At 41.8% G+C, this 25,753-nt stretch overlaps 1 protein-coding gene across 1 annotated transcript in view; it reads right to left on the minus strand.

Moving 5' to 3' along the window:
• Positions 1-1,146: 1,146 nt before the first annotated feature.
• LOC132820812 (zona pellucida-like domain-containing protein 1) overlaps positions 1,147-25,753 on the minus strand; it is a 35,806-nt gene continuing 11,199 nt past the window's right edge. Inside the window, exons 7-10 of the mRNA XM_060833127.1 lie at positions 21,039-21,210; positions 11,897-12,011; positions 8,301-8,330; positions 1,147-1,319 (exon numbers count right to left, since the gene is read on the minus strand). Coding sequence (XP_060689110.1) covers positions 1,147-1,319; positions 8,301-8,330; positions 11,897-12,011; positions 21,039-21,210 — 490 coding nt within the window. The remainder of the gene's footprint in view (positions 1,320-8,300; positions 8,331-11,896; positions 12,012-21,038; positions 21,211-25,753) is intronic.

A 25,753-nucleotide genomic window follows, 5' to 3' on the forward strand; every position in this document is an offset into this window, starting at 1 on the left:
CAGAACTAGAGGGCATAAGTTTAGGGTGAGATGGGAAAGATATAAAAGAGACCTAAGGGGCAACTTTTTCACGCAGAGGGTGGTACATGTATGGAATGAGCTGCCAAAGGAAGTGATGGAGGCTGGTACAATTGCAACATTTAAGAGGCATTTAGATGGGTATATGAATAGGAAGGATTTGGAGGGATATGGGCCAGGTGCTGGCAGGTGGGACTAGATTGGGTTGGACCGTAGGGTCTGTTTCCATGCTGTACATCTCTATGACTCTATCTCCTTTAGCTATTGACATTAAAAAGGCCTAACTACAATGAGTTTTGCTAATCTCAATCTAATTATACCAGAAATAGTTCTGGGCAAAGCTGGTTTCCATGTGGAATAAAATGGCAACCTCACTTAAAGGAATTACTGGTTTGGGAAATGGAAGTACCAAATTGATCTCAGAGGGATAGTATTTTTACTGATCTGAGAATGCTTGGTAGGCGAAAGTGAGGACTGCAGATGCTGGAGATCAAAGACAAGATTAGAGTGGTGCTGCAAAAGCACAGCAGGTCAGGCAGCATCCCAGGAGCAGGAAAATCGATGTTTTAGGCAAAAGCCCGAAACATCGATTTTCCTGCTCCTCAAATGCTGCCTGACCTGCTGTGCTTTTCCAGCACCATTCTAATCTTGACTGAGAATGCTTGATGCCAACACTGGATTCCTGAACATATGTTCCTCAGCTTGGTGACTGTAAAGATCTCGTTAGAAAGCTCTCTAAATCTCATAACAGAGTCTCAGTTTCCTCCCTCTAATTTTAGTGGACAGTTGGGCTCCATTCCCTAGTTAATATATTACATTGGTATTACCATTATCGCTAACACCTTAGCTTACTGTCAACTTCTGGAGATTCTCTCATCTCTACCAAATCATGTCCAAATAATGAGACATTTCATTAAACAATTGCTGAAGACTTTGTGGGAATTGTGTTTTGTTTTCTGACATTGCTGTATGATAGGAAATGTAAATGAACTGGATTGCAAAAAACATCTAACAGGCTTATACTTGATTCTTAGACCAAAAATATCTCAAAACCTTCTGCCTTAAAATATGCTAACCAACTGTACTATGAAAACAAGAAAAAAAAACAAATAAATTGCCCAGAGTTAACTAGTTAAAAACAGGATTTCTGATTCCTGTTAAAGCACCACTACTGAGCCGTTTCCTATGAAGAATGACAGAGCTTATAAAAAATGAAATGGTCAGCACAGTCAGGATAACAATTCCAGAAACTAATGAAGTTGTCACAGAGTTGAAGTGAAAGGTAGACTTTCCCATGTTGCCTGAAAATAGAATGTAAAAACAGTCAGAGTTGTCCCAATTGTAAACATTTGTTTATCTAACATAAATTATCTAAATTACCTTGTACTGTTTTAAGTAAAGTTTCACGCACTCTCATGCAATCTGATTTTGAGGATTAAATGCTACTTTTATCGATATATTCTCTAGGGGTCTGATCCAGACATCATTTCAAAAAGACAATGTGTTCAGAGTATAATCTGACCTCAAGAATCTTTTCTATCAAGTTAAAAAATTAGGTTATAGTTAGACCTAGAAGATTTGTCATTATCTCCTGATGCTTAGTAGGCAGATTTGGGTGGGAATGGTCAGGTAAAAATGAGACTGGCCTTTATTGGCACTACAGTCCCATACTCCTGGCTAAAAACTCAGTATGAAACCCATCTAGGGCTGAATGGCTGTAATTTAATGGAGTATTAATTCCCAAAATAGAGTCGAGAAAAGCACAACAGGTCAGGCAGCACACAGGAGGTCAGATGCTGCTTGACCTCCCATTCCTTCCCATACAGCCTGGCTCTATCAATACAACAAGTAAAATACCATTTGGGATAGGGTGAGAATCTTAGATAGCTATTAATTGGCCATTTAGGAACCTCAAGAGGCCTAAAAAGAAGCTGCTTGAGTATGCCTTCATAAAATTTATACAGGTCAGGTATCCTGAGGGAAAACTACATACTGGATGTTTTGAGTCCCTCCACCTTCAAACCCACTTGTGGAGAGTGTAAAATCCAACCTCCACAAATAGCAAATGTCAGGAGTTGAAGATGACCATTAGGCTTATTGTGATTGTAGTAAGCAAAATAGAGCTGTCCAGCTTAATTCCACGTTGCAGCTCTTGATCGCTAGATTCCAGCACTCTGAGTGCGTATCCAAGCGTTATTTTAAATGTGAGGAACATTTTTGCATCAACCACCATTTCCAAGTAGTTAGTTCCAGATCCCAAATATCCCCTGGTTACCTCTCTTGCTTCATCTCCCCTCTCATCTTTCTACCAAGTATTTTAAATCTTTGCCTCTGATTATTGGCCACTCTACCTAGACCCCTGATAATTTCATACACTTCAATTAAATCTCCCCTTAGTGTCCTCTATTTAAAATAAAACAGTCCCAGTCTATTGTGTCTTTACTCAAAGCTAAGAATGTCTATTTCTGTCTAGCACTATCACATACTTTCTTTGATAACAGAAGTATAGGGTAGCATGATGGTTGTTGCTGAACCTATTATACTCTTCTAGCATGGCCTCCTGGCTTTTTTCTGCCATGGCTAATGAAGTTTTGCATTTTATATACTTTCTTAACCTATTGATCCATTTTTCTTACCTTTAGGAGTCTGTGGACATGCACTTCAAAGCTCTTCCCATTCATACACATCCTGCCATTTATTGTGTATTGCTTTGCTTTGTTTACCATCCCCAGAAGTACTTCTCTCACACTTTTCCATCTGGCGCCTTTCTGCTCACCTTACCATCCATTGATGTTGTCCTGTTGTCTACAGCTTTCTTTTTCATGATCAACAACATGGACAATTTTTGCTTCATTTGCAAAGTTCTTAATGATAACTCCTACACTTCAATCCATCTCATTGACATAAACTACGAAAGGCAAGGAAGAAGGCACTGAACCCTCAAGTAAATTTCCCCAATGGAAAACATATTTCTGAAACAAAAGCCCAAAATTGTGTATTCCAATTTGCCATTAGCCCAGAATCCTATAGACCCACATGTTTCTGACTAGCTGCCATGTGGGACCTTGCCAATAACCTTGATAAAATCCAAACAAAGCTGCTCGAGTATGCCTCCATAAAATTTATACCTTCAAACCCACTTGTGGAAAGTGTAAAATTCAACCTACTCAAATAGCAAATGTAAGGAATTGAAGATGACCATTAGGCTTATTGTGATTGTAGTAAGCAAAATAGAGCTGTCCAGCTTAATTCCACGTTGCAGCTCTTGATCGTGAGGTTTCAGCACTCTGAGTGCGTACCCAAGTGTTGTTTTAACTGTGATGAGCACACGTTCAATATTCAATATCCAATATAGAGTTTATTCTCATTGACCCTCATTGTAATCTCCCCAAAAAATTAAATAATTGTTCACCAGACATGACCTTCCCTGACTAAATCCATGCTGACTGTCCTTATTCAATCCATGCTTTCCCTAAATGATGATCTGAAGTATGATATCAATTGAATTTGCTTTCAATTCATCTTGTCCTGGGATTAGCCTGGATAGCTATATTTTGCCTGGAACAGTCACACTAAGCCTAAGGGTCAACTTCAGTTCCTAACATTTGTTATTTTTAATAAAAGTGGGTTGGAAAGTGGAGGGACTCAAAAAGTCCAATGTGTAGCTTTCCCTATGTGTGCCTGAGCTATATAAACTTTATGGATGCACATACAGAGAAATCAGAAAAGAGTAAACAAGCAAGAAATATGAATCAGAAAGAGCTTCTGCAAATATACTAAAATAAGAGGAAGAGACTAGCAAATGAATGGGAACAAGGAAATGGCAGAAATATTGAACCTTTTGTTAACATCTTCAATAAAAATCATCAAAGTGTCTGCCAATAATTGCAGAGAAAATGGGGGAGAAGAGAAGGAGCAACTTAAAACAATCTCTATGACTAGAGACAACATTTCATTTCTTTCAATTCTTTTTCTGTTCTTACACTACTTTCTTTTCTTAGCCTAATCTACTAACATTATTTAAGGTGTGAGTCCGCGGCAAGAGAGGTGCCCAACGTTGATGGCATTATGCCAAGTAGCAGTGAGAGAGGGAGCAGGCAGCCCTAGGGGATGGGGGTGGTGGTGGTGAGAGAGGGACCAGGCAGCCCAAGGGGATGGCAGTGAGAGGGGGAGCAGGCAGCCCCAGGGGGTGGGGAGTGAGAGAGGGATCAGCCAGCCCCAGGGGTGGGGGTGGGGGGGTGGGGAGGGGGATGGTTGAGAGAGGAAGCAGGCAGCCCCAAGGGGTGGGGAGTGAGGGAGGGAGCAGGCGGCCCCAAGGGGTGGGGAGTGAGAGAGGGAGCAGGCAGCACCAGGGAGTGGGGGGGGGTTGGGAGAGGGAGCAGGTAGCCCCAGGGGGTTGGGGGGTTGAGAGAGGGAGCAGGTAGCCCCAGGGGGTTGGGGGGTTGAGAGAGGGAGCAGGTAGCCCCAGGGGTTGGAGGAGCTGAGAGAGGGAGATGGCAGCCCCAGGGGTTGGGAGTTTGAGAGAGGGAGCAGGCAGCCCCAGGGAGTTGGGGGGGCTGAGAGAGGGAGCAGGCAGCTCCAGAGGGCGGGGGGAGCTGAGAGATGGAGCAGGCAGCCCCAGGGAGCAGGGAGTGAGAGAGGGAGCAGGCAGTTCCAGGGGTTGGGGGTTTGAGAGAGGGAGCAGGCAGTCCCAGGGGGTGAAGGGGGTGGGGGGGGGGATGAAAGAGGGAGCAGGCAGGACCAGGGGGTGGGGGATGAGAGAGGGAGCAGGAAGCCCCAGGGGGTGGTGGGGAGGTGGGGGGTGAGTGAGGGAGGGAACGGGCAGCCCCAGGGTATGGGGGGGTTTGAGAGGGAACAGGCAGCCCCAGGGGGTGGGGTGGGGGTGGGGGGGGGGGGGGGGGTGGTGAGAGAATGAGCAGGCAGCCCCAGGAGGTAGCAGCGAGAGAGGGAGATGGCAGCCCCAGGGGTTGGGAGTTTGAGAGAGGGAGCAGGCAGCCCCAGGGAGTGGGGGGAGCTGAGAGAGGGAGCAGGCAGCTCCAGAGGGTGGGGGGAGCAGAGAGATGGAGCAGGCAGCCCCAGGGAGCAGGGAGTGAGAGAGGGAGCAGGCAGCTCCAGGTGTTGGGGGTTTGAGAGAGGGAGCAGGCAGCCCCAGGGGGTGAAGGGGGTGGGGGGGGGATGAGAGAGGGAGCAGGCAGGACCAGGGAGTGGGGGATGAGAGAGGGAGCAGGAAGCCCCAGGGGGTGGTGGGGAGGTGGGGGGTGAGTGAGTGAGGGTGGGAACGGGCAGCCCCAGGGTATGGGGGGGTTTGAGAGGGAACAGGCAGCCCCAGGGGGTGGGGTGGGGGTGGGGGGGGGGTGGGTGGTGAGAGAATGAGCAGGCAGCCCCAGGAGGTAGCAGTCAGAGAGGGAGCAGGCAGCCCCAGGGGGTGGGTGAGAGCGGGAGTAGGCAGCCCCAGGGGGTGAGTTTGAGAGAAAGAGCAGGCAGCTGCAGGGGGTGGTGATTGGAGGGGGGGGGGGGTGAGAGCGGGAGCAGGCAGCCCTGGGGTGGGGGTGTGAGGAGGAAACCATCAGCCAGAGGGAAATGGGGCTAAGGTCACTCTATTTTGAGGTGAGCGATGGTCAGGTGCTTACTGACTTTGGTGTTGGATTATTAACTGTGTTTCTTTGTTTATCTATGTAGTCAGAAGGACAGTAATGTTTCACTTCTTAACTTGCCTTCCTTATTTTCCTGCTTTGTACCAAGATTCTGTGCCTAGGTACAGTGGTACCTAACATGGCGCCATCAGTGGCAGCTTGTAAACTTTTCATTGTACTCATGCGAGTGAGTACGTGTGACAATAACAGCTAATTCAAAAAGCACTCGGAAATCTCAGCTCCCCTGAACCTGATGGCTTGTATTTTTGGGGCATAAAAGGAGTGGCTGCAGAGATTGTGGATTTGAAACCTCACAATATCTGCAGATCCTGCTAAGGTCTCAACAAATCATGAAACCACAAATATAACAGCCCTGTTCAAGACAGAAGGGAGACAGAAGGCAGGAAATTATAGATCAGTTATCTGTTATTGAAAAAAAATCCTGGAATCCATTCAGAAACTTTGATATTTAGGAAATCAAAGTATAGTCACATGGGGTCAACATGGCTTGACAAAAGGGAAATGTTCTTGACAAATTTATTCTTTGTGAATGCAACAAGGTCGAAACAGAGGAACCTTTGGATGCAATGCATTTGAATTTTCAAAAGAGATTCAATAAGGCATCACATAAAAGATTACTGCAGAAAGTAGGAACTCAAGGTATCAAGGTTAACATATTAGCATGGACAGATGATTGACCAACTCAAATGGACTCATCAGGGTAAATAGGTCATTTTCAGGTGGGCAAACTAACTAATTGATTACCCTAGGAATCCATGCTGTGGGCTCAGGTATTTTGATTTATATTGGTGACATGAATGAAGAGACAGAATGTAAATAGCTAACAAAAACACAAATTGCTGGAGAAGCTTAGCAGATCTTACATCATCTTTGGAGTGAAAGCAGAGTTGATGCTTAAGTCCCATGACCCATCTTCAGCCAAAACTGGCTGATAAAGCAAAGACAGGTCAGAAAGCAAGTTATGAGGACAGAAAGAGTCTGAAAGGCAAATACATAGTTTAATCCAGTAGTTTAAAAAATGGCAGACGGAACATAATATGGGAAAATGTGAGGCTATTCACTTTGACACAAAGAACAGAAAGGCAAAGAGATTACAAAATGCTGTGGTACAGGGATCTGAGTGTTATTTTAAATGAATCACAAATCATTAGCACAAAGGTAAAATAGGTAATTAGAAAGGCAAATGTGTTGTTGGCCTTTATTGAAAGGAAACAGATTCTAAAAGCAGGGAAGTCTTGCTACAACTGTATAAGGCATTGATGAGATTGAATTTGCTAGGTCTTTTTAAAGTAGTGATTTTCTCACATTAGAGATAGTGCAGAAATGTTCTTGTCCATTCTTGGGTGGAAGGGGATATTTTATAGAGAAAGGTTGACCTGGTTGGGACATTTAATTAATGGAATTTGGAAGAAGAGGTATTGAAATTTACATGATTTCTTGATAGAGTTGATACTGAGAGAATAGTGGGCACAGTTTCAAAAACAAAGATCCACCTTTTGAACAGAGATGAGATGGATATTCTTTTCTCTCAGAGCATCGATAATCTTTAGCATTCTCTCCACTAGAACACTATAGAAGCTGGATTATTGAATATATTCAAACTGATTAAGATCTTATCTACCAGGAAGTCAAGAATGTTATAGGAGAGAGAGTAGGAAAGTGGAGTTAACATCAGGTCGGTGGTGATCTTATACAATGGTAAAGCAGAGTCAATCAGTCAAGTGGCCTCCGCCTCCTACTATTTCAAATGTTTTCTTTTAATTCACTTGTAAAACTTGGGCGTTGCTGGTTGGCCAGCATTGATAGCCCATCCCTATTTGCCCTTGAGAAGGTGGTGGTGAGCTACCTTCTTGAATCACTGCAGTCCACTTGCTGTGGGTTGACTCACAATGTCGACATGGAGAGAATTCCAGGATGTTGAGCTATTAGACAACACAACTCTGGCTCCACCTTTTCATACCTTCACTCTTTGTCATTGGAGAATATTGTGAAGTAGTTTGAAGATTAACAGGTTGTTTAACTGTCTTACAAGTGAAAAACGAATGCTTCTTCTATGGCTATAACTATTATACCAGCCAATTGTGTAGTTCGTATTCAATGACAGGACAATTTTATGAGTTCTCATATCTCATGAGATTAGTGGGAAAAGTTGAGGCAAAGGGTGGGAAATGAAGGCATGGTGATCAGATGCAAACATCCCTGCTGAACTCAGAGCCATAGTTCCAGTTTGCACTAGCCAGGGCATATCTGGAGGGGAGTGTCTTCTTGTTCAGATGTGGATGCTACCACTAAGCAAAAGGATTGCTTTAAGAAACCTGCTTAATAGCCTATAATATAATATGTAGAATCCATTGCTTTATCAATCCTTTTGAATTATGCCCTGTCAAGTTTAGATACATTTATCTCTCACATGCTCTGTTTAGCTCTCTCATCCTTAGAACTTCAGTAAAATGACTTGCCAGAGGAAATTCTGAGGGACACAATTATCGCAAAGCTATTTACAGCAACCAGAGCAATTATTTTCTCTTCAGTTTGCTAAACAAAAACACTGTTGAAGGACATTGTGGTAAAGGAAAATTATACATTTTAAACTTTGACAATTCGAAGATGAAGTAGCACAAGTCTTACCAACTTGGGATTTGTTTGTTGCTGTGTCATCTGTCAGAGGCAAAAGAAAAAAGACAATAAAAGAACAAAGATTTTATGTGAATTATAGAGCTGCATAGTACTGAAAGGGATATTTGAAAGTAAAAAAAGAACTAATGCTTGTATCGAAATGCAGCATCGACTTTAAAAATTGGAATACTTACCTAATGGAATTCTAATTTGTCTGGCTATTTGTTCTCTCTCCCATTATAGTTTGAAGTAAAGCATTTAGTTCCTGATATATTTAATTTTTTGATAATACATGTTTATTAAACTGAAAGGCACATTTCTGTAATCAGTGTAATATTACATTGGAGCATACATATTACTTTCTGGTAATTTTATATCTCCAGGTTGAAACACCCATTGCAGTACTGCAATGCAGTATCCAATCACCTATTATGCTTTATTGCAACTTGTCATCTCAATAATAGAGTCAAGTCAACTCAAAACAATATCAGATATTTCTCACAAAGAGGCGACAGTGAAAGCAATCCTTTGAACTGGGTGGCACAGTGGGTTAATAAGCTATTTTTTACTGCCAGGACCTGGTTGAATCAAACACAGAATGTTCTGATCAACGTTTCTTCTCTGTGCTGTTTGGGAGGATTTGTTATGAAAAGGATTTGGACAATGTTACTAATATCCTGGATGGTATGTGTTCACAGCTGAAAAATTGCCCAAATTACCAGCTTTAATCAGATTGACTGTCATGATATCTGATGTGGGAAATGGAGACATGCACAATAAGTGTTTGAGAAAATTGTTAACACTAAGTAGAGGAATGTTGTTCAGATCCCAGCTATAGCTGATGTCATGTTTGACATTTGTATTTAGTGACCCAAAAGAGATTTCTTTCTTTAAATGTTCCTGGAGTAAATGTTCATTATTACCACCTGGATTGTAAATCAGGAGAATGGATTTCCTACCCATTTTCCTATTTTTTTTCTCTCACTGAACTGCTCTGTTCAGTTACTTTCAAGGCGGTAAGGACAAAAAAATTAACCCAAATATAGTTCTGATATCAGAACAGTTAAAATTATAAAGGATTAACTCCGGAGAGACAGTAGCTAAGTGCAAACTGGTGGGGAGAAGGAAGGAGAATGAGGTTGAGAAACATGTCAGTCATGAATGGTGGAGCAGATTCGTTGGACCAAATGGCCTAATTCTCCTCCTATACCTAATGGATAAATTTCCTTCAGATAGGTTATCTGGATTCCATCCATTTCAGAACTGTGATTTTATCTATGATCTCCTCATTGCAGTTATAGCCAAAATGTATTATGGTCTTTGATTTTGAGTTTCCTTATTAGACTCAATCTTACAAGCTCCAGAAAGTCCCATGTGTTACCCACGACTTTCATAATTCTGAACAAATTTATCCCATCTCTGTCATTGTCTTTTTCTGCAATCTCTCGTTTCTTCATTCTCTGCTCATGCTTACACAACTTCAGCTATAACTAGATATCACCTGATTCCCAGGTTTTATTACCCAAAATAACTGCTTGCTTTTGCATATCCTCTAAATCCAAATATTGTGCTATTACCTCATTTACTTTTGCCTTTCTAGCTTTGTCAGATAATGCTCATTCCAGTTTACCTGCCAAGTCATTCAGCTCATCTTTGAAAGCTCCCTTGAAACTGTCAGAGACAACTCTGCCTCCTGCTGGAAATGCTTTGCTGTTTCCTGTGTCATGTCTCAGATACAGTACAGAACCTGGTGTTTTTCCAGATCTTCATTACCACTGTTTCAACTCAGCCAGGTAAGAGTTCTCAAGCTTTGGTTTGCCTTACTGTGGTAGTGCACTGAAGTTCAAGCCCTGCTATTTCTGGGTTGTGACAAAAGTTACACAATTTTCAGAGGTTATTGTGCTGATCAGAAAGCTACTTTTCAATCTTCCTTTTCTGGATGTTTTCACTTTTTTTGCAGGAGGCACAGGTTGATTGATTCACATTTATAAATGTCTCTAATGTATTAACCAGAAGCTACATTGTACAGCACAGTGGCTCAGCAATTAGCACCACTGCCTCACAGATTCAATTCCAGCCTTGGGCAACTGACTGTGTGGAATTTGCACGTTCTCACCATGTCTGCGTAGGTTTCCTCTGGGTGCTCTAGTTTCCTCCCACAATAGAAAGATTTGCAGGTTAGGTGAATTGGTCATGCTAAATTATCCATAGTGTTCAAGGATGTGCAGGTGGAGTGGATTAGCCATGGGAAAATGCAGGGTTACAAGATAGGACAGAGGTCTGAGTGGGATGTTCTTCAGAGGGTGCTGTGGACCTGATGGGCCAAATGGCCTGCTTCCACACTGTAGGGATTCTGTGATCTGCTGATGGAAAAATATATTGGTTTTCTTCAGGGCTAAAGTGTTTTTTTACGTGGAGAACAGAGACAGATGCTGACCGTGGGGAGATCTAATGGTTTCTCTACTGAGAACAGTTCAACTGTTCAGCTACCTGGGAGCCAATGACATAGTTATTGTCAGGCAGGAGGCCTTGATCATCAATAACCGGTCATTAATTCACAGACCAAACAGCTGCTTTTGGCCGCTGAATCTCCATCTGTACATAATCCTTTTTTCCATTCATCTGCAAACCATCTACTACTGCTTGAACCAGCAACTGTATAAACAGTTAAGACAATATCAGGCTACTTGCTTTATAAAAATGTAACAATTCTTCAACAATCCTTAGTTTTTAAAATTGTTATTTTCCTATTTCCTATTATCAACAATCCAAAAAATACAGAAAGATTTAAAAGGGTCTTTACAAGTAATACTACTTTATTTTTCTACTAAGATTTTGGCTACCAGATGAAATAGCTTGATAGCTGAAGGACGGGGGAAGGGTGATGGATGTAATTGGGCATTAATTTTGCAGTGGGGTTATGAGGGGACATAAAGACTTGGAGAGAGCATTAGGTATCATATGTTGACATGGGTGAAGCACAGGAAATATGTGGGGGCAATGAAAAGGGAGGAGAGTGTGGGGGTGATGACTAGAGTAATGTTTTATATTTTACTCTTTTATTTTCATTTTTGATTCTGGATCCCCGTGCTAGGCTTTCCACACATGGTAATTAGCAGTCTCTTTAGCTCTTGACAGGTTCCTTGGCCTGACATCCAATCCAGCTCATCTCACTAGCCCTCAGACCATCAATGGGAGTATTGCCAGCCATTTTCAAGTGTCTTGTATGTGCAGCCAATACAAAGTGTACAGTCAAACATAAGTGGAACAAATGCTATTCATTTACCATAGTACTGGGCGAATCTGTATGTGATAAATCGGGCCCATCAGAATGCAAAATTATGACATAGAAATGAATGTACAATGTGGAATAACAGACATCACCATAATTGCAAAGCCATTTAACTGGAAAATCATATATTGTGCATCCCCAGTTTCTGATGCAGCTTACATGAGCTCTGATAAAATTACCTTTAAATATTCATCTGTTTATGTTATCAACACTAATTTTTAGTCACACATCAAAAGATTCAATTGTATAGAACCCAAACCTGTCTTAACACTCCCTATTATTTGTTTGTCATTGGACAATAGTAGGTTAACCTTACCACTTTCGCTTCTGGTAATAATAGGACCAGCAGTAATTACTGCATTCCCAGTGGAACTGTAAGGGTTTGAAGTAGTGACCTCCATTATGCCTCTTCGTTTCCTCTTGTAGCAATTCTGTCAATTGAAATCAAAAATAATTTACTCAGTAGACATTTATGATGCTTCTAGTGATGTGAAGCAGTTTTGCAATGGTCTATGTTTAATTTCGTATTCTGAAAAGTTTAAGGTTAACAGTGACTGGAAGGGAAATAAAAATGTAAATGGAAAAGAGATTACACTAATTGGCAGCCAAACATGATGGCTTGGTCGGCTAAGGCAGTGAATGCTTGAGCCAAAGAAAGTCGGAACATTGATTAATGTTCCTATGGAACATCTGTACATATTCTAGATTTTCATTCCTACAAGTACTTCTGGACTTCACTCATGATACCTGTCAGACAACAACACATGGATATTATTTGCTGACTTCACCCTGCCAAAGCAATCATTATCCCATGATGGGTTCTCTGACTTTAATTCTGGACTCCTTCATATTGTCTGACATCTATTTCATATTTCCCCTTTACCATCAATTTTGCATGTTCTATTTTTATGTAACCATCCCTTTGAAACTTGAGCTTTCTCCATGTCCATTCATGTGAACATTGTAACTGTCACTCTGGATCCAAGCCTATCCATAAATTTCGATTTTAGCTCTTTCTTTTTAATTAAACTTCTCATTAGTCCTCTGAGACTCTCATGCTGTTATGGATCATTTTACTTCTCCACTCTAAGGTGCTTAATTCTCCTACTTTACTAACCTAACTCTCCACTGCTCCATGACCTCCCTACTCTGTTAAAAATGTGTTGCTGGAAAAGCGCAGCAGGTCAGGCTGAAGAAGCGCTTATGCCCGAAACGTTGAATCTCCTGCTCCTTGGATGCTGCCTGACCTGCTGCACTTTTCCAGCAACACATTTTCAGCTCTGATCTCCAGCATCTGCAGACCTCACTTTCTCCCTACTCTGTTACCACCATTCCCTCTTAGGAATGCCTACAGTTTCCCCTTGACTTCTCTTTACATTCTCTAAAGCAATCAATGAAGCATGAAGGGCAGGCGAATGATGACCAGCAACTCCCAATTGTCTGGCCCCAACTCCAAATTGTCCTACTCCACTATCTCATTGGCCTTCACATCTATCACAGCCACCCGGGGATTAAACCCCTTCTTGTCTAAGTCACCCTTCCCACTGTTGACCCTGAAGACTGTGCCAGTGGATCAGCTTTCACCACCTTTCTATGCAGGTCCCTCCACAATGTCTTTTTACTGGTGAACAAGACCCTTACCATCAGAATGCTTATCAATGCCATGACCTTAATGGAAAGTCAGGCTGAAGGTGAATGATACACCTGCTCTTTGTGAAGCTGCCTTCCATATCTGGTTACATCTTCCATAATTTTTTGCATTAAAACTATGGTCTTGGAGGTAATATTTATCACGGATTCTCACCAGGTCTGTCCCCTACTCCTCTTCCTCCTTTGAGCATCTTAATGATTTCAACTTTCATCTCAATGCATCATATTCTGTCCTTTGTTCTACATCCCTCTCCAATGCATATTCAGGGCTGGTTCCTCCAACTTGCTATCTCACATGATCTTGCTAATCTCATTGTGTCAGTTGTAGGGGAGCTGTACTAGCTCTTCATATGGAACTGCTTCTTCTGTATGAGGTCCCTCCATGTTCAATGGCCATGCTCATCCTGGACCCTTCATGTTCACAAATTGGTATCACCAAAATACCATCATGCTTGGTCTTGGCCCAAATCAACACCATATCAGGGCTTCCAGCATCTGCTTTTAAACTCAGCTACAGCCAGAGGAGGCATTTTTTGCCATGTTGTTTTGCACTCAGGACAGCCAGGCATTTTATATAACAATGCAGGATTTTTATTGACACAGAGCCAGACAACCTTTCAGTTTTAAAATAGAGTGGTGCTGGAAAAACACAGTAGGTCAGGCAGCATCCGAGGAGGAGAAAAATCAACGTTTCGGGCAAAAGTCCTTCAGTCTTAGCCTATTTTTAGCACCCAAGGTCTTTAGTGGTGGTTTAGAGGCGAACATCCTCTATGGGTTAATTTGTTTTTTAGCACAAAAGGAAAGGCAGGCAGGTTGTGTTGATAGAAGTACAAAGAGTAAATCTCTTAACCGGAGAAGGCATAGACATATCACTCTATGGCAAGGTACTATGTAATCATTAGAGCTGCAGCATGTGCTAGTGGCTTACATGGCAAACATACTCCAAGAAAATGATGAAATATGAAAGTCAAAGGAAAGGATTGTTGATCAGAGTAAGAGTGGACTCTTGTCAGTCACAAGGTACCACCATGGTTAGTCAAGGGCCTTGTTTGATTACACTGGGTTTGCCCACTTTTAGTTGGATGCTTGCTTGTATGTGTGTCCAGAAATCCAAATTATTGTAGTGCTAAATTTAGATCATAGTCAGCCTTAGCGACTGGACCTGAAGCAGTGAAGCATTGAGACCTCCTATCAGAAGGTGCAATCATGAGCAGCCTTGTCCCCTTCTCTAACAGTTTATGCATTTCTTCCAAGAGTCACAAGTGGCAATGCTGCCAAAGATTAAGGATATTTTGCTCCATCATTGACAAGCTATACTAACTAATGGGTGAGAACTTGTATTCTGAAGGAATGGATGGTGATCCCATCCTGACAGTTATTGATATCATAAATGCCCTTAATATTTGTGCTCGCAGCTTGTTTCGGATGACAAGTATTCCCCAGTCCTCTATTAATATTTGTGTACAGGATGTGACTGACACCAGTATTGCCAGAGACTGACTCATTTTCTTTTATCACTGTGAAGATAGTTAAGGAGCTCAGGCATTGAGATTCTCCTGCATTGCTGCACCTCCAAGTGCTGGGGGCTTTTGATTGCACCCATGTTGCTTTAAGAGCATCCCATCACCAACTAAAGACGTTTCTGAACAAGAAAGGGTTCTGCTCCCCAATGCTCAATGAATTCTAATCACTGATGCTTAACTTTGGGGGTTTGTGCCAGATTTCTAGGAGCTGCTCTGACGTATAAATACTGGAATATCCATAGACACCGGCCTCTTTCCAAGATCTTCAGTCTCTACAGGAATGGTTTCTGGGAGACAAAAGAATCCCCCACACCCTTAACCCCTGGCAGCATTGCTGCTCATGACTCTTGGAAGAAACGCACAAGGAAGCAGAAGGAAAGGACAACACCACTCGTGATTCCATCAGAACCATAGTCCTTCCTGCTCCCATGTCTGCAATGCTCCGGGGTTTTGTACCATAGCTCTGACAACATAGGGGGATGTCCTGGATACAGACAAATGTGAGGGTGAGAGCAAACCTCTGAGTTGAAAATGAGACAGAGGGACAGGAGACTGACCAAGAGGAGCACTCCCAAGCTGGTGAGACAGCAATGTTCTGGAGAGACCCAGAGAACAAAGACAATTTCTAGCCATTTGCCTCCAGGATTACTGAGCTGGGTTTAGACTTCATTTGACTGTCTATGCACTAAAGTTGCTGATCTGTCAGGCAGCCCTCAGTTTAATATGAAGGGCTTGTTTAACTTGGTGGTTTGCTGTTTTGCATTGCAAAACAAGTATAACATAATCCACTTTTAAACAAAATTCATTCAGAGGTTGTACAATTTACCCTGGGTCAGCATTTATTGCTTTTCCCTACTTGTCCTTGTGAAGGTGGTAGTGAGCTGCCTTCTTCGTGCATATCAAAACAGACATCAAGTTTCTGTAGAAATGCATGAAAACAGGAAAGTTTCCAAAAGGATTGCGGATCACGAACCCACTCAAGCTGACCTACAACACAGACCAAAAGATGAAAGACTTAACAATCTGGGTTTGTTTAATATATCATTTCAGCTGCATGACACTGTAATCTTTTGCTATAAATTCTGTGTCTTATGGTCTTGCTTCACAACCACCTGATGAAGAGCTAGTACTCCGAAAGCTAGTGCTTCCAAATAAAGCTGTTGGACTATAACCTGATGCTGTGTGATTTTTAACTTGGTCCACCCCAGTCCAACACCAGCTCCTCCACATCATCAGTTCTTGAACCACTGCAGTCTATTCGGTGTCAGTAGATCCACAGTGCCATTAGGGAGACCCTCATTCACAGCTCAGTGGAGGAAGCCTGGTCTGTTGTTAGGCCTGTTGGCTTGGATGACTTGGGTTGTTGTCCTTGGGTAGCTGTTGAGCTACAGTGCCTAGGCTTGCTGAGAGTCTTCTGTCCAATTGCATGCTCACCACCAGTGGATTGTATTGGTGCAGGCTTTGGGACTCCAGGTAGTGGGGATGTGGAGGGGCTGGATACCTGTGGAGTGTCATGAGAGGATGCTTCTGGGTGTCGCTCCTCCTCCTATTGGTACCACCCTGTCTCAGAGGAAGGAGATCAAAATGGTTTGTACCCTCTCGCTTTGCCTTAAGTGCTGAGTACCCATGGCTAAATAATGAGTGCAGGTCTGATTGTATATCTGGCAGACACTGAGTGTACTTCTGGACCTGGGTCTCCAAGGTGCCTGCCACCATTTCCACAATAATGAGAACATCGATGGACTCCTCCATTTTTATTCCAGACAACCCAGACACCTCCGGCACACCAGCCTGATGTTTCTACATCTGTCTGAGCAGGTCGAGCGTTTCATGAATGGCCAAGAGCAGGACAAATCTTCTTCATGGGATTGGACAGGCGTCCTCTGACTGCCAGAGATTGTGGGAGCTTCTTCCTTGACCCACTGTGGAAACATGTCAGTGACATGTTCCCCTGATTGTGCTGAGTCTACTCTGGATGGAAGGAAAGGTCTCGGTGCTGGATGAGAGTGCAGCTGATCGCTTTGCCACTGCATCCTCTGAAAGTTCACAGGTTTCCTTCTAGGAGGGGGAGCTGATCTGTGGCCTCTTCCTCAATGTGCTACTCGTGCAAATGTAACAGAAAAGAAGGAATGCATAAAAGTTTGTGCAGATTATGAATGACTTTGTGCTAATGGTATTAAAGAGAAGTATTGTGCAACAGAGCTTCCTGTGCTAGTATCCATTGTAGTTTCCCTGTTAACACAAGCAGTCATGGGTTTCCCTGATTAGGTCCACCATCCTCTCCTTGTGGGACGTGAGGAGCCTGGTATGCCATATTGCTGATGGTAGTGGAAGAAGATGTGGTCCAATCATCTGGGCTTCTTTTTCCTGGACTTTGTCAAGATTCATCTGGACAAGTGGATAGTGTTCCATCAGACTCCTGACTTGTGCCTGCAGATGGTATAGGGTGTCAGGAGATAAGTTATTTGGTATAGGATTCCTAGTGTCTAACTTTCTCTTGTAGTCTAGTTCAGTTTTTTTATCTCTTGATTGCATGAAGTGTTGCCTGTCACCTTACAAGACATTTACTATTGACTAGTGATGAGTTTGCACTAAATCTCCCAATTTTTTTCACTGCCTTTCACATATAAGGCCCAGCTCAGCATGGAACAGAGTAGGGATAATTTAAACTTTGTCAAGGTGAGGTGGGTGTGGGTCAGAAGGAGTTAAGAAGTTTAAAAATGGAAACAGAAAGCTTCTGTCAACCTTAAAACTTATAGTTTTAACAATCTGGAGTGCTGATGATCAATTTACTCCCGTGAAACAGTTTGATCAATTAACTAAAGAGACTATGTGCTTTCAATTTAACCATTTTTCAAAACTGGTACAGTTTTCTGTTTCTCAAGAAACTAGGCTGATGAAAAGAGCCGGAAAGAGTTCGATTCACAATTAAATGCCTTACAGAACTGCTTGTAGGCCAGAGGGAACTTGCTTTACCTTTCTGCTGCAGACTTCCCTGTCTAATCTGCTTGCCATCTGGGTAGGAAATATGGAGCAAGAATTTAAAATAAACATCCTGCAGTTAAAAAAAAAACTGCGGGACACTTGGGAAACTAATACTTCCAGGTTCTCTGTCAAGAATTCTTCCATCATTTCACTTCAAGCCTGTAGCCATATAAGTATTGAAACCATTCACACTGTATTTACAGTTAGTCTTGACAGATTGACATTTCTCTAGGCTTCACACATTGAATTGTTCTATTTATAGCTGCAAGACTGTCAATAGACTATTGATATTCACAAAGATTTCAGGTTGAAATATACATCATTTTGTGTGTGAGGCTCAATGTACAGTTTGATTTTCTACAAACACAAGGTGAAAGACAAAGGGCTGAATTTTACCAAAAATCTGCCAATACCAATTTTGGGGAATTTTGTACAGTGTTTAGGAAATTTGTTAAAGAAACAAGCAAAAGTGGTATGGCCAGCAGAATACCAAGCAGCCTTTGAATAATTGAAAGCAATCCTATAAAATGAACCCACATTAGCTGACCCTAATTTTTCCAGAAATTTCAAGAAGGCAAATGACACTAGTGATTTGGGGTAAATGCTGTCTTGTTCCAAGGATGGAACAAGAGTCAGAATGAGTCAGGAATAGAGAAATCAGTCGGGTATTTTCTAAGGAACTAAACTGTATCAGAGGAAACTTTGGGATTATTGTTGGTTCCTCAGCATGTTGCAGTCTATGTCTGACCTTGTAGCAAAGAAATGTTTACTTATGCTGATGGCAATCTACTAGTTGCCATTGAAAAACTCAAAACTCAGATGGATTATTTAATATAAAGATTATTAAAATTGCCTAGAAAAAATGAAATTGCCTTTGCATTGTTTTGAGAGTAAACTGTTGGAATAAGTCAAAGGATTAAGAAATGCTAAGACCATAATAAATTGTATATAAAGGGGAGAGAAAGAATGAATGGATGTCTTTTGCTGTTTGTTGTAATGAAACACATTTTTGAAATGGTGATTCATTTATTTAAGGGTGAAGGCAAACAAAGATTGAATTTTCAACCTGTATTTTGATTGTGAATTGATAAGGGAAAAAACACTTTTGAAAATTTTGGACTGACAAAGGATTGCCGTGCATTGGAAAAAAAAACCTGATACTCACTGTAAGTGCTGTTTACACAGTTGCTTGTTTTAAGTCTGGTTACTGTTGAGATTAAATTAGGAGTTGTTTACAAATGGAGCTTCGACTGGCAACAGGTTGCTGATCTGGCTGTGGGCTAATGACCCATCATTCAGAGGCTGGGAATATTTAAGGCAAATAAACATGACCTAAAGTAGAAAAGAGCTCCAATGTTAAAGCCCTTTGTTACTTTAAAAGTGGCATTCCTGGATATCCCTGTATATAAAGAGAAGATGGGAAAGTGATACCAAAGACAACTGTCAAGTTTGGTGTGAGCTCCTTTCTCCTTGTCCTTTTCACATTCATTTTTATGCAGATTTACATACGAAGAATCAATTATTATGTATTAGAAAGCAGAAAAGATAAAACGTGAACATTTTTTCCTCCTCTGTACTCCAAATGATTGGTATGTGCTTCTAGCAAGTGAAGCTCTGGACAAAGATCCAAAATTTATCTGGTGTGAGATACCTTCCATGTTCTGAAATAAATATATCAATATTATAAATATCTTAAGGACATAAAAAAGGAGTTAGAATAGATTTAACAATTGCCAGAACATGCTTCACTATTGAATAAAATTATGGTTGAATTTCTACATCAACTCCAGTTTCCTGTCATATCCCTTGATTCTGTATGTTCAAAAATTAATTGAATTCATTTCAGTACATACTTATTGTCTCAACATCCACAGCTGTCTGGGGTAGAGAATTTCAAACATTGACAACCTTCAGTAAGGACATTTTTCATCATTATTTCATTAAGTAGTGGCTCCTTGTCCGGAGAATATGCTTCAAGTTCTCGTCTCCAACCAGGGGAAATAGTCACAAAAGACATAAACTTGACAAGGCTCATTTACTATTTCAGCCCTTTATAGCCTCAAGGTCTCAATATTGGATTCTATCGCTTCAGAAACTGACTGCATGGTATCTGTTCTCCATTTTTCTTATGTTCTTTGCTCCCTGCCACATATACCACAGCCTTGTCTTGTTTATGTCTTGTTTACTTTGCTCTTAGTACAGATGGCTCATTCTCGACAGAATGGGGGAGTTAAGGCCACAGTTGGATCAACATTGATCTGTTTTTTAATGGTAGAGTAGTCAATGGGGTAAATAGCCTATACTGCTACTATTCCTTAAGATGTTTATTGATTTATTGATTTCTTGGCCATGCAGTTTGAAGCTTTGGGTAGAATATGATACATTGTGTTTACTGTTAAAAAGCCTGTAACTGAAGCCTAACAACAGCTGGAATTTATAAAATGGATTTAAAGCAGGAAAACATTCCATGGTGCTTCAAAATATCAACAACTAGGCTAAATATGATACAATTGAGGCAACATAGAAGGAGGGGCTAATGGTAACACATGGGCTAAGGTACCTGGTGTTGCTGGGTGAACAAAAAAAACCCTGGTCAAATAAGTGAATTTTGAATGAAGTCTTAAAGAAAGAGTGGGAGGTAATAAGCTAGAAAGGATTGAAGGAAAGAATTCCAGGATTTGGGATCCAGACAATTTAATGCCACTAATATTGGAGCTAAGGGATGAGGGGATCAAGAAGAAGTCAGAACTAAAGGAATGTAAATCTTAGGAGTAGGTATAGGCTGGAAGAGGTTACATAAATCTGGAGGTGTGACACCATAAGAAATTTAAATATACTGATAAGAATATGACATTTGAAGTCCGGGAGCACAAGGAAAAAAACGTGCATTAGTACGGGATGGAATTAGCTCAGTTGTAGGGAACTAAAATGGATCCAATGAGCCAAATGACTTTGGGGGCTGACTGTGCTTATCCTGTGATTCAACAATGCGAGGAAGGGATAATTGGTGAATGGGACTTGACAAGGGAAAGAGCTTGAATGGCAGAGTTTTTGAAAATCTGAGATCTATAAAGAGTGCAGCATGTAAAACTGCTGTCACCATTGCCCCATGGTAGAGCGTGATAAAGGCTTGAAAGAAGTGGTAGGTGGGCTGAGCAAGGAGTCAGATGTTATGTAAGTAAAAGCTTATGGTCTTTCTAATGGAAAGGATTTGAGGTTAGACACTCAGATCAAAGTATACAATTTGACATAACAGTCTCAAGATTCCTGCTCTATTTAAAAATAAATAATGCCACTTACTGGAGTCAAGAAGGGACAGTCATCTGCTTTGCAAAGCTTTGTTACACAATGTAAAAACACTGGAGACATCTTCTGGTTTTTGTGTTTCACAAAGCGAAAAACCTCAAAGGAGAATTTGCCCATTTGACTCCTTCCATTTTCTATAACTGTGGTCTGTGGATCTTTGGTACAGCTGGTTTGATCAATAAAGAGAAAAACAAGGTTAGCAAATGTGAGAAACTTGACTAGATATCCCAACAGCTACAGGTACTAATACAAAGTAGTTTTAACTTCGAACTCATCTATGTAATTATAATGGCCACTAAGCTCACAATAAAGGAATTAACGGTATGTTAAGACCGCTTTGAGAAGCCAAGCATAACAGACATTTGCAATTAACTTTCCAAGTGTGGGTAAGTAACATATTGATACGTTATTTAATTTGCTTTGATATTTATGAACACTCAGCATTTGTACTGTTAAGGAATACAATGCTATGGGCCAAATACTGGAATTAGAATATTTAGGTGATTGTTTTTGAGTAATATGGATGCAGTGGGCTGAAGGGCTTTTTTTGTCTGGTAGAACCACTGCTGCCTCACAGCACCAGAGTCCCAGGTTCGATTCTGGCCTCTGGCGACTGTCTGTGTGGAGTTTGCATGTTCTCCCTGTGTCTACGTGGGTTTCCTCCGGGTGCTCCAGTTTCCTCCCTCAGTCCAAAAATGTGCAGTCCAGGTGAATTGACCATGTTAAATTGCCCATTGTGTTAGGTGCATTAGTCAGAGGGAAATGGGTCTGGTGAGTTACTCTTTGGAGGGTCGGTCTGGGCTTGTTGGGCCTAAGGACCTGTTTCCATATTGTAGGGAATCTAATCTAATCTCTATATGACTCTGACTAAACCATGCTAATCCAAAATGGTCCAACTTCAAACCACACAAACCAACATAATGCAATTACCCAAAATTGTATTCCTTTTTGCAGGTAATTACTACTAGATTAGTTACTTTAAAAATTATTGTTGGATATTTTATTTCAGTTGACCAACTCTGTTGGCACTTTGTATGGCATAGCAGGATAGGTTTTTGCAAATTTGCGTTTTCAATGCAAACTGGCAATTTGAATGTGTACCTGCTATGAATTTCTGTCCATTCGTTTCAAAAGATGAACATTGGGATGGTAAGCTCTGAGATTGTATGAATGATTGTTTAAGAAAACTTTTATCATTTTGGACTCAGCTCTTATTTCTAATATCTAGAGAAGACAGTAGAGTAACTTTTTATTTGTCGATTCTATCACATACAACTGATACAGTAAAAGACGAGACTGCATTCCTCCAGGACCAAGGGTGCTAGATGGACAGCACAAAATACACACTCATACATGGCATAAAGTGCATAAGAAGTGCTAAACACACAAGTTACGGTGTAATAGGAGAATGATAAATAATAGACATTTTTTCCAGCAGCAATTTGAAGTCATGCAAAGAATTTCAGATGGAAAAGAGTCCAGTCATACTGTATTAAGGAGCCTGATGGCCTGGGGGAAGAAACTGTTGTACAGTTTGGCTGTGAGAGACTGAATGCTCTGGTATCTCCTGTCAGTTAGCAGGAGGGTGAAGAGTTTGAGTATATGTTTTACATTTCTAGTTCTTCTCATAGTTAGTAATTACCAAACCTTAATGTAAGAAAGCATGTATAAATTGGTTCCTTTTAAAACATAAGTTCGTTTGGGCCAGGGAGAAAGTATCCACAATGGGAAAGGTCTGCAATGGTCCAAAGAAGTAGGTAAATAAAGAAAGAGCCAATTTGTTCCTCCTTATCTGGGAATTGAACAGCTTAGGGTATCCCTTCTGCTGACACCATTGCCCCATGGTAGAGCATCCCAATTCTTTCCCTGGTTTCAGTGTCCATAAGAGTTTGTGTTAATGAAGTGGTCAGTGAGGTCTGAGGCAGAAAGGTGTGCTGTAAATAGGCAACCAATGCTTTTGATTTGCCCAAAATCAAGAGACCTGCAGACCTATGTCCTCTACAGTTGTATGAGTCAGTGTGAAATACTTCCATCTAAAGGGCCTGAAATTGGTGGGTCTTGCATGCCCCTCCCTCTCACTTATCACACCCATTCCAGATGTGGTCGTAAACATATTCTCTTCAATTGTATCCTTTTGATTTCCAACAGAGTGGAAGGTGACAGTGAACTCTCTTCAGTCAGTGAGTTTGAGCTGCCCTGTCTACATGTCAGTGAGCTCCTGAGCATTCAGATTCACTTCCTTCCCATAAACTCCACAGCTTTTGCGGCTTCCCGATGTCCCTATTCCACCCATCCACAGAAGCCCACACCTGCCCATCTTTTCCTTTCCAGCCATTGGCATCTCAGAGCACTATGTCAAGTGTGGCCATGATCTGTCCTTTCCTTGAAACCAGGGTTCTGACAGTGGATAAAATCTCCTTTCATAATATCTTGTTCGTATCCTGTGTTTTCCATATCCCCCATCCCAATCTCTGACAAATACAGATGCCCCTCTTCACAACTGTCTTTGCCTCTTCCTCCCAGTTGTCTTCCCCAGTCCAATGGTAAACCAATCTGCTATCGTGAATTGGTCTGGGTTACATGTGACTCCAGACCAAATCCACATTTGATTTACTGTTAATTGCTGTCTGGACAATTAGACATGGGCAATAAATGCTAACCCAATTAGCTACTCCCACATCCCATGAATGAATAAAATAAATTCCCATAAACAAGTCCCTGAGCAGTCTTTCTTCAGTAATTGCCACCCCCTTGTTCTCCCTCTCCCCCACTTCCATGTTCCATTAGATTCTCTGAACTGACCATTGCTCACCCTCTTGAGCAACCTAACTGGACAGCCCCAGACAAGAAATTCCCAGATCCCTGAGTGATGCCTGTACATCTCCATGACTGTGTTAGCCCTACTGTCTGGGCTTGTCACTAAGGAGACACAGGACTGACTGTGACCCACTCCTCAGACTACAGAGATATGAACACCCTGACTGTGTAGCAGACTGCAGCCAATCCCCTGGATTGGTATCGGAGGTTACACTTGCCTTATTATGTGGGACTCTCTGGCTGATGGTTGTCTCCATGGACTTCATTGAGGATTATTTCCCTAAGACTTTGAAACATGCCTGCTTGCTTGCTGTACACGCAATGTGTTTGCCAAGTAAGCAGCTGGCACATGGCACATGGTGCAGGTGTGAGATTGATGTAGTACATTGTTGTGTAGAGGACTATTACTGACCAGGAAAGGTGATAATTGGCATGGTATGGTATGGATGCTGCAGGCATGCAGGTAGGCTGAAGGCAAGTCAGTGCTAAGAGAGCAAGCAGTAGCCCTGAGATGCAGCCTGGTCCAATGTGTGAGCTGGGTGTGTGTCCCTGGGTGCAAAATGTTCTTGCTACAGGCATTCAATGTTGCGGGTGGTGCACCTTGTTGCGTTTTCTGAGTGTCCTGCAAGGGATGAAGAGGATCATGAAGGGTTTGCAAATCTCAGGTGCCACTGTTGGACAAGGGGTGAATGTGGGTCAAAATTAGAGTGGTGCTGGAAAAGCCCAGCAGGTCAGGCAGCATCCGAGGACCAGGAAAATCGATGTTTCCGGCAAAAGCCCTTCATCAGGAACCATACCATACCATTTCTGATAAAGGGCATTTGCCTGAAACATAGATTGTCCTGCTCCCCGGATGCTGCCTGACTGCTGTGCTTTTCCAGCACCATTCTAATCTTGACTCTGATCTCCAGCATGTGCAGTACCCACTTTTGCCAAGAGGTGAATGTAGCTGGTGCCCATGAATTGCTGTTTGCTGCTGAGCAATATGGAGGCTCCCTGCAAGCAGCAGTGAGCTTCAGTCACCAGGTACCCACTCTGAATGCCAATCACATGTCCAGAATTCTCAATATCTAACTTTCTTGGTGAGTTTGATGAAACAGGAAGCTGCACATTAATGAGACAAGTTGTGCTATAAAAAGGTGTTTAACAAACAATAATTTCTGTTAATGGGCCATTTACTGCTGTCTTACTGACTTGTCTCACAAGTGTGTAAAAGATGCAGCACACAGCTCCCCTGATGCTGAGATAGGCCCTGCCAGACTGCTCATCTAACTTTGGCATAAATCTTACCATCGCCATGTTGTTCAGGACTCTATAAGATTTTGCCTGAAGTTACTAAAGGGTAAATGAAAATCTACAGAGGATTAAAGGAATTAGATGGTCAGTAAAATCCTTAAATTCTAGACTGAATGGATGCATGTAGGTCACCTTCCTAACAACGCGAGGAACTGATGCTTCTTTATTTAGGTTTGATCTGTATTTAACAGTATGGTGGACTTTTAATATGAAGTGGATGTACAAGAAGGAGACTCAATACTTTACAGGAAGACAATCTGGCAGGCAAATCCTTCACTTCAACCCCTGAGCCACTTTGCTACCATCAGGTTAAATAGTCTTCAGCATGGCAGAGCTTTATGGATCCCAAGTTGAAAACCTTGTTTATTTATATTTTCAATTAGATTAAACAGCTCAGCTACCACCTGGCAACTAGTGGAGTGCTGCAAAACATCAGTGCTTGGGCCTCAGCAGACTCTCTGTAAGAACCCACCATGACAATCGCCTTAAAGAAGCCCATCTCTGGAATCATTTGCAAAACATCCAGCCACCTTATCCATTCAACAGGGAGTGAAACAAACATTAACTTTGGACATGGACTCTGGCAGAGAAACAAA

The sequence above is a fragment of the Hemiscyllium ocellatum genome, chromosome 12, assembly GCF_020745735.1.
Source record: "Hemiscyllium ocellatum isolate sHemOce1 chromosome 12, sHemOce1.pat.X.cur, whole genome shotgun sequence".
Taxonomy (NCBI): domain Eukaryota; kingdom Metazoa; phylum Chordata; class Chondrichthyes; order Orectolobiformes; family Hemiscylliidae; genus Hemiscyllium; species Hemiscyllium ocellatum.